Here is a 9,969-nt window from a genome sequence, read left to right on the forward strand (position 1 = left end):
AAACACAGGGTTCCTACAGCTTTGTAGGCTCATGTGTAACCGGGAGCGGTGCGGGAGGGGAGGGTCGACTAACTCACCAATCGCGCGCTCGGAACGGTGCTACGTCTTTCCCAAGGTCCCGCTTGACAACCAAAGAGACCTAAAAAACGACTTCTGCGCATCTAGCGACTCTTGCCAAGTTACGTGCCGGGGACTATACCAAATTTATCATTTAAATGTTAGTATGGCTCTAATTAATTCTCATTCTCTAATAATCTGATTTCTAACAATTATTAAACAATTTTATTGTGCAGTGTTTTGAATAAATTACTTCTACCTAAAAATATTAAAAGGATTTATTAACACTACATTCAGGATCCAACATTTGCGTGAAACGAAACTAATTCATCAAGTAAATGTCAACGTCATAAATTCAGTTTGACATTTTCGCTCACATGTGATGTTGTTTAATATAATTTTTTATCGAATTCAAGACTTATTTAGGTGTTAATTAATAGAAAGCATGGTGGTTAATGAAGATTCTCAGTTAGACATATTCGTGGGTAGTACGATTGGATCGTTCAAGCGTAAGTAGTTTAATAATAACATCTTCGTGTAGATAATTCGTTCGAAAAGATTATTTCAAATTATTCTTCATAAAACTATTATATTAAACAAATAAAGCAAAAGCAACGTTAATTTCGAGCAGTTATTTCGTGTTTTTAATTATTCTGTTACATGAATTCATACATAAAACATAATTCGTAAAATAAATGCAAATCTTTCGTCAATGGATTTTTTCCCTTTAATTATTCGCTGTTAGCCCACCTAACACTGACGCTAGAAAGAGCAGTGCTTCGCAGAATCTACCACTAAAATGAATTAACTGTGTGTCTATTTCGTTTGATAGATGTAAAATATTACACGGACAACACGAAAAACAACAAGAAATGCATAGAAAACTTGGTCGACGTTAAATCTTTACAGAAAGGCGAAGGTATAACTTGCATGGAATGGGGTAACAAAGAACAAACTGAAATTTTGATTGGAAAGAAAAACCAACAGGTAATAAACACTTGGTGTAGTATTTTCTCTGGTTTCTGTGAGTCTTAGATAACATAAACTACTTTGCGGTAGGCAGCGGCTTGGCTCTGTCCTTGGCATTGCTGAAGTCCATGGGCGACGGTAACCACTCACCATCAGGTGGGCCGTATGCTCGTCTGCCTACAAAGGCAATAAAAAAAAATAAAAAAACATAAACAGAAGTTGCACAGCTGGAAAATAGGAGAGACTGGATTATGAAACTCATCACTGAAAAGAATGGTCATGGTCCCTCTACTGAGAGTATAGTGATGTAGTGAGACATAAAACTTTTTAGTGTTCAAAATTTTATCATTATAATGGGTGGTGGTATAAATGGGTGGATGAGTTTACAGCCCACCTTTTGTTAAGTGGTTATTGGAGCCCATAGACATCTATAATGTAAGTGCGTCACCCACCTTGAGATATAAGTTCTAAGGTCTCAAGTATAATTACAATGGGTGCCCCACCCTTCAAACCGAAACACATTACTGCTTCACAGCAGAAATAGGCAGGGTGATGGTACCTACCCGGGCAGACTCACAAGAGGTCCTACCTCCAGTAAACTGGTACTGAAATTCTGCAATTATATTTGCTGATCGACAGTTGACTCATCTGTCATGTATTGAGGTAGGTCATTCAAAAAACAATAAGAGTGCATTGTGAGGTAGTTAACACTTTGACTGTCATGTTGGTCAGCCGTCCCCTACTCGGGGCACTGAAGTAATTATGTCGATTTTTCTCTTTGGACTTATTACTTAAGAGCCGGAATATTTAGTAGACACTGGGAAAGACAAATCCGAACGATACTGAGAATGAATTAATTTCTAAGAGACCTAACAGACAAAAATATATTTTAACTAACAAAAGACTGCAAAATTAGCAAATCCAGGTAACAGAAATCGACATAATTACATCAGAGCATACACAACTACATGGCAGTCAGTGTTAATATAACTATGCATTGTATAAAACATTGTGGCCACTGCAAATCCTGGATCATTGATCAACCTGAGATGCCCAGGGACAGCTTGTCATGCCATCCCAGTATTTACTTGTCTAAAATTTGTGTTAATAGTGTTATTTAGATTATAATTATCCGATTGCGCTGAACTTTAAGTGAAATAGATGTTTTTTCTAATTGTCTCACAACTTACACGAAAAATCTGTCATGGATCATTTCCCAATTCAATATAAATTAATCTTAAGCAATCAACCAATCAATTTTGTGTTGTTAATGCACTGTCGATTGCACCTATAATAATTGAGGTGACATTTGCCATGTACTTTTGTCAGTTTGTCAATGTTTTGTATATAATGATCACTTTGCTGGTGCAACTTAATAAATAAATAATAATTAATGAATAATAATTGCTGCTGTATTTTCTATATAGTTGTTACATTTCCTTTCCAGATACAAGTTTACCACACTTTACAAGGAAACAAGTGTATTTATACAGCCGACTATGCAGAAGGACATGTCGTAGGTCTGGGGAAAGTGAACAATACATTGGTATCAGCCGTGTCAAGTGGCACCGTCAGAGTATGGGGCGATGATGCGAATGAAGATATTTTCACTGGCGGGAAGCTGGATAGGATGAGGGTCTGCAGCGATGATACATTATTTGCTACAGGTATGTCTTGTATTTAGTTTCAATGGGAGGGATTGTATTATATACTATCTGAGTCCATGAGCATTGTTACCCGCGGTTATTGTCGTACCGCGAGTGACGCCGCGGGGCGAAGCTAGTCTCAAAAAAGTTATCTAAGTCACTCCTTATATCATCAGCTACCTATCAGTCCCGTCAAAATTGGTTCAGCCGTTCCAGAGATTAGCCGGAACAAACAGACTCACAGTCAAGACAGACAAAAATTGTAAAAAAAAAGGTTATTTTGGTGTATATACCGTATATATATTCATATGCATGTAGTAAAAAGCGGTTATTTCAATATTACAAACAGATACTCCAATTTTATTTATATGTATAGATTAGATGTACAGCATTGTTGTGTTAATTTATATTAAGCAATGGCAGATCTAGGTTTGATCTTATGAGTAAAAACAAAAAATGGTGTATACGAATCGAAATTAAAATGGCCAGTCTAAAAAGCAAGTAAGATAGGGCATATTTTTTTTTATTGCTTATATGTGTAGCCGTGCTCACAGCCCACCTGGTGTTAAACATTTACCGGAGCTCATAGACATCTCCAACGTTAATGCACCCACCTTGAGATATAAGTTCTAAGGTCTCAGTATGGTTACAACGGCTGCCCCGCCCTTCAAACCGAAACGCATTACTGCTTCACGGCAGAAATAGGAAGGGCTGTGGTACCTACCCGCGCGGACTCACAAGAGATCCTACCACCAGTAATTACGCAAATTACAATTTTACGGGTTTGATTTTTATCACACGATGCTATCCTTCATCGTGGAAGTCAATCGTGAACATTTGTTAAGTACGTATTTCATTAGAAAAATTTGTACCCGCCTGCGGGATTCGAACACCGGTGCATCGCTACATGCATACACATGCACACGCATACGCACACGTATGCACCGAACGTCTTATCCTTTAGACCACGACGACTACTAGGATTCCGAGAAGTTATGTCCAGCGCCTTTGTTTTATTAACTATTTAATATCTGTGAAAGTGCACAAATGTGGAAAAATTAAACAAAACCGCTGTACGTAACTTCTCGGGATCCTTCAAAAACTCCACTGAAAATTTTTCAGTAAATGACCACCATTTTACTGAGATTATATTTCATCCCATATCATCTCATCTCACTTCATTTAGTTTCATCCCAGTTGATTAATGTCTCAAATTAATCATCTTCATTTCGTTTCATTCCACTCCATATTATCACTTTTCATAAAAATAAGAATGTAAATTAAAATAATAAATGACTCAAAGGTCTTAGTTACCTGGTCATAAAATCCCTTAAAAAAAGTTTTGTCGTACATTCGCGCGTGTTCCAGGCGGCGAAGAAAACGATTTGAAAGTTTGGCGCGTCGGCGAGTCCCAGCCAACGTTCTCTGCCAAGAACTTGGCCCACGATTGGCTCCAACTACGCCAGCCGGTCTGGGTGACCGACCTGGTGTTTGTCCCCGGCGAGGGGGGCAGGGTGGTAGCCGTCTGCTCCCGACACGGCTACGTGAGGTACGCGCCTTTCTACTCCTTTTTTTTTAATATGGCCATTTTTTTCTGTGACGCCATTTTTGCCTGTGTCAGGCTTATTTTTTAAATATGGCGGATATCGTCTTCTTGCAGCGCCATTGCTGCTAGTGTCGGGCTTATTTTTTTAAATATGGCCATTTGTCTTCTTGCGACGCTATTGTTGTCAGTGTCGGGCTTATAAAAATCTTCAATTAATAAACACATAGTTATTCTATTATATTCAGAAGTGAAGTTTATTTGGTTTAATAGACATTTTTGGCTTAACACGCGACATTTATATTCGTAATTAAAGGACCGCTTTAATTGCTATCAGCATCAACAGTTCGATGTTTTTAATCATTCAAATAGATGAAGAAGTTTTTTTATGATATATTTTCCAAATGTTTAAGCTTTAAACGCCTTTCCTGTAAAGTTGCAAAAATGTGGCTTAAACCAGATAGTCTTTCAACCCTCGATATTATGATGAATGATATGAGGTGAAATGTGATGAAGTTGGACTTTTTGGCGGGAACGCGAGGAGTGAAGTTGTGTGATTTGTTTTATTTTGTCTATTTAGTGTTTCTTGAGGATTAAATGTGTAATAACGGTGGTTTATTAACTGTTTAGTATCTGTGAAAGTGCACAAATGTGGGAAAATCAAACAAAGCCGCTGAACGTAACTTCTCGGGATCCTCCAAAAAGTCCATTGAATAAATTTCAGTAAATGACCACCATTTTACTGAGATTATATTTCATCCCATATCATATCATCTCATTTCATTTAATTTCATGCCAATTGATGAAGTTTCCTTCGTTTTTTTAATATTCATAAACTGTAAATAATTAAAAAGGCGAATTATAAAAATCTTATTAAGTACTTGACGTTGGCTAATGCACAAACCGTGCCGGAGTCAAAAAATAACGAGGATGAAGAAGATTTCCACTTACTGACTCGACTTTGGCTAAAATAAGCTTCCGATTGAAGTTTGAAAAAACAAAAAAAAAACCACTTTCACCGATGATAAAATAGTATTTAAGGGTAGGTATAATTGAGGCCGTCAGCGCAAAAGAGGCCTAAGCTTACCATAGTTAGTATGGAGGCAATTAGGTTTGAATTTTCATGAATTTGAATTTGAGTAGGCAAAAAAAAAACAAAACAATACGCCCAAAAATAATCTTTACAAAGCTATCTGTTATCTATGGGTGAAACTATGGATAGGCCAGTTTTGCATCAAAATTTATTATATAAATAAAAATGAATTGCTGTCCGTTAGTCTCACTAAAACTCGAAAACGGCTGAACCGATTTGGCTAATTTTGGTCTTGAATTATTTGTGAAAGTCCAGAGAAGGTTTAAAAGATAGACTCGGAATTAAATAAAAATAACAATTTTGTTTTTCCTTTGATGTGTCCCCCGTCGGACGGATTCCTTTTGTTTGTTTTAAGTTTATTTTATACCAGTAAATCCACAATTATAAAAAAGCTACCCTGTAAACGATATTTGACGTTATTTTTTATTTTTTTTAAATAAATGAACACTTATTGTGGCATAACTATAATAGTCAGACATATGCTGTCGCCACACTTTTTGTAAATAATAATGTGTTCTACAAAGTTATAGTATATTATTTTATTATATCATCAATAGTTTTCGCAGTGCACGCGATGTAAAGAATATTTCAGGTAATTTTTTTACACCTTGCGTTACATTATTGAAGTTTGATTAAGGATCCCTAATTAAAAAACAAAGAATATAGCCTATGTCACTCAGGGATAGTGTAGCTTCCAAGCAGTGAAAGATTTTTTCAAATCGGTTCAGTAGTTTCGGAGCTTATTCAATACAAACAAACAAACAAATCTTTCCTCTTTATAATATTAGTATAGACAAAAGCTTAGGTATTTTATCTATCGATTGAGGCGTTACGAAGTCTGCCGGGTCAGCTAGTTTTAAATAAATTAAGATATAAGCTTGAATATAAAACATTCTGGGTGCTTCTCCACTTTTGCGTTGATGGCCTCAATTAAGCCAGAGTCCGCGTTATCGCAGTCCGATAAGTCGCGTCCGTTGTCCGCAGATTGTACGACACTCGCTCGCAAAGAAGGCCGGTCCAGAACGTGACCTTCGATCTGGCGGCCACTTGCATCGCGCCCAGCATCAGCACGCGGTAATGGAGACACCTTTTTTTCCTTTTTTTTTTGCTTAGATGTGTGGACGAGCTCGCAGCCTCGCCTGGTGTTAAATGGTTACTGGAGCCCATAGACATTTACAACGTAAATGCACCACCCACCTTGAGATATAAGTTTTAAGGTCTCAGTATAGTTACAACGGCTGCCCTGCCCTTCAAACCGCAAACGCATTACTGCTTCAGGGCAGAAATAGGCGGGGTGGTGATACCTACCCCTGCGGGCTCACAAGACAATAATTATTACCAGTATTAATTATTTACTAATTCATCTTCTTCTTCTTTTTCTCCACCTTATCCCACTAGGTGGGGTCGGCACAGATAATTTTTCTATTCCATTCTCTTCTATCAGTCGTCATCTCAACACTCACTCATCTCTCTCTCTCATATCGTCATTCACACACTCCATCCATGTCTTCTTCGGTCGACCTCTTCCCCCTCTACCTTGCACTACCATTTCCATACATCTCCTAGTCTCACGCATCTTCTCTCTACGCATCACATCGCTTTTTCACATTAAAAGTGTACAATTTACAAAAATATTCGAAATTAAATATTAAAAATATCATCACATGTTAAACCTTTAAAACACTCTCCTGTAAAATTTTGTAAGTTTTTAGATTATACACGGTTTTGATGCGAGAAGACGACATGTCCATACCACGCTAACTTCTTTATTTGGTGGTGCCTACCTGCGCCGACTCACAAGAGGTCCTACCACCACATTTTTTTTAAATTTTTTTTTTTGCCCTTGTAGGCAGACGAGCATACGGCCCACCTGATGGTGAGAGGTTACCGTCGCCCATGGACTTCAGCAATGCGTTTTTTTTTTCTACCTAAGCTGATAGCCTTGAGAGGCTATTTCAGCGGTACCTTAACTAGTAGGTGAGCTCACGGGGCTCAAACCGGGTGCGTTGCTAACACGAACCCTAGCAAGAGCCGTGCTTCGCAGAATCTACCACCGGATCGGAAACGCGACCCACTGAGAAGAAAGAAACTCAGTGGGCTTCAGCAATGCCAAAATAATGCCACATATTCCTGACTGGCACATTTCAGTCTGGCGTTGGTGGGGTTCGCCCGGGGACAGCTCCGGCAGGTGGAACTGCGGCTGGGGCGCCCCGACAAGGGGTACAAGGGGGGTGCGGGGGCGGTGACGGGCGCGGGGGCGGGGGGCGGCCGCGTGCTCAGTACCTCCCTGGACAGACATCTATACGTGCACCGATACAGCGACAAGGAACTCGTTCATAAGGTACCTCCGAGGATAATGCTCACGGCTGCTCACGGTCCCCTACCATTAGATCACTTTTTACTGGTGGTAGGACGTCTTGTGCAGAAGCAATAACGCGTTTCGGTTTGAAGGGCGGAGCAGCCGTTGTAACTGTAAAAACTGAGATGTTACAAGTCATCTCTTGAGGTGGATGCCGGAATTTACGTTGTAGATGTCTATGGACTCCGGTAACCACTTATAACCGGGTGGGCAATAAAAACCAAAAGACTGTACCCTACTACTGTACAGTGTTCATTTTTCATATGTGTGTGTTTCCTCATAGCAATCGGGAATGTCTTAAACATAAAATTTAAGAATGATTTAAGAAGGTGCTTGCAAATCTATCGCTGTCTCTTTCGCACGCGCCCGCACCCGCACCTGGGTCGCGGTGACGTCACAAACCACGATTTGCGTCACGGTGCCGGGTGCTCCATGTCCAAGAGACATTCGTCATATACCTACTTGTAACGACTCAGTTGGGTGGTTGGTCAATTATTATTATAGTTTTCGCCCATGGACATCAGCAATGCCAGTGTCAAAGCCAAGCCGCCGCCTACCGTTAAGTACTCGCCGCAAACCTCGTTTGAAGAAGGACATGTCATAAATAAATAAATTAAAATTTTTAAGGAGCTCAAAATAAAATTCCGGGTCATAGAACGGCTGTGTCCTAAGTAGCTACCCTCACGGTTCCGCCAAAATGGACCTATACGCCGCCCTGCCTAATGGTCTATTAGCCAAACGGGTACGTCCAGTATGCGGGTAGGTACCACTGCATTGCCTATTTCTGCCGTGAAGCAGTAATGCGTTTCGATTTAAAGGGTGGGACAGTCGTTGTACTGTAAAAACTGGGTTGAGTGGCGGCATTTACGTTGTAGATATCTATGGGCTTCGGCAGCTTAGCATCAGATGGGCCGTGAGCTCGTCCACCCGGCTAGGCAATAAATAAAAATTTAGCTACAATTAGCTTCAGCCCTAGTAGATTTTCTAATGATATCTCCGTCACATCTCGCCCGCAGCAATATTTAACTTCGAAGCCGTCTTGCATCCTGGTACAGACAGAGACGGAAACTCCTCTGAGGAAGGCGAAGAGCGAGAGGGAAGTCGATGACGTGACTGAACCCGCCGACGACATGGACGCCATCTTTGAAACAATGGAGACTGTTGGGTGAGGAATGTCACTCCCGTCGCTTTTGTAGCTTTCTCAAGGTCGAAGCTCACCTGGAGTCTGGTGGTAGGAACTCTTGTGAGTCCGCGCGGGTAGGTACCACCACCCTGCCTATTTCTGCCGTGAAGCAGTGATGCGTTTCGGTGTGAAGGGCGGGGCAGCCGTTGTAACTATACTGAGACCTTAGAACTCATGTCTCAATGTGGTTGGCGCATTTACGTTGTAGATATCTATGGGCTCCGGTAACCACTTAACACCAGGTGGGCTGTGAGCTCGTTCTAAGCAATAAAAAAATAAAAAAGATCCGATCACTGACTGACTGCGTGTCATCTCTGCAACGCTTTTATAGTCGATACGACATCCCTAGAATTGTCGAGAATATTCCACAAAGGTCGAGTATTGTGTGTTTCCGCTATATGACAATAGATAGCGTTGTACTTCTCGAACGTTTCAGACGATACTAGATCCTTCTATATTTGGCAATAGATGGCGTTACTCTTAACATGAAATTTCAGTGTCGCTATAGATGAAATTAAGCAATCATATAAATATAGAAGTTCTGCGTTTACAGGGACCCCGGACCGGTCAGCAAGAGACCCAAACCCTCGCTGGAGGGCAGCACCGAAGTGGTGGAAGACACGGAAGCGGCCATAGCGAAGCTCCTCCGCAGCACGGAGAAGACCAGGAAGAGGAGGGAGCAGCGGAAGCGGGAGAAGAAAAAGAAGAGCGTCTTTCATAATGCCTGATAAAATAAACATTTTCGCAAAAAAATAAAACGTGTTAATTTTTTTCTAACTTAAATAGTGCACAGGGCTCGACGAACTCTCAGACACAGCCTACTGAGTTTCTCGCCGGATCTTCTCAGTGGGTCGCGTTTCCGATCCGGTGGTAGATTCTGCGAAGCACGGCTCTTGCTAGGGTCAGTGTTAGCAACACTCCCGATTTGAGCCCCGTGAGCTCACCTGCTAGTTAAGGTTACGCTGATATAGCCTCTCAAGGCTCTCAGCTAGGTAGGAAAAAAAAGACTGCGTTGTTGCTTAACTGGGTGGACGAGCTCCCGGCTCACTTGATTAAGTGGTTACCGGAGCCCATAGACATCTACAAATGTAAATGCTGCCACCCACCTTGAGATACGAG

At 40.7% G+C, this 9,969-nt stretch overlaps 1 protein-coding gene across 1 annotated transcript; it reads left to right on the plus strand.

The window, feature by feature from the left end:
* The first annotated feature begins 392 nt into the window (after nt 1-392).
* LOC101740403 (WD repeat-containing protein 74) lies at nt 393-9,608 on the plus strand. The gene is made up of 8 exons (XM_038020046.2): nt 393-566; nt 890-1,044; nt 2,474-2,693; nt 4,041-4,221; nt 6,293-6,382; nt 7,457-7,649; nt 8,684-8,832; nt 9,404-9,608. The coding sequence occupies exons 1-8, from the start codon at nt 503-505 to the stop codon at nt 9,576-9,578; spliced, it is 1,227 nt and encodes a 408-aa protein (XP_037875974.1). The 5' UTR covers nt 393-502; the 3' UTR covers nt 9,579-9,608.
* Nucleotides 9,609-9,969: the final 361 nt, after the last annotated feature.

The sequence above is a fragment of the Bombyx mori genome, chromosome 24, assembly GCF_030269925.1.
Source record: "Bombyx mori chromosome 24, ASM3026992v2".
Lineage (NCBI taxonomy): Eukaryota > Metazoa > Arthropoda > Insecta > Lepidoptera > Bombycidae > Bombyx > Bombyx mori.

Excerpts from the sequence above, each read along its gene's own strand:
- LOC101740403 (XM_038020046.2), top strand. The coding sequence starts at position 503 with ATGGTGGTTAATGAAGATTCTCAGTTAGACATATTCGTGGGTAGTACG. Across the intron at positions 1,045-2,473 it reads TTGGAAAGAAAAACCAACAG|ATACAAGTTTACCACACTTT; the intron begins GTAATAAACACT and ends TTTCCTTTCCAG. Across the intron at positions 4,222-6,292 it reads TCCCGACACGGCTACGTGAG|ATTGTACGACACTCGCTCGC; the intron begins GTACGCGCCTTT and ends CGTTGTCCGCAG.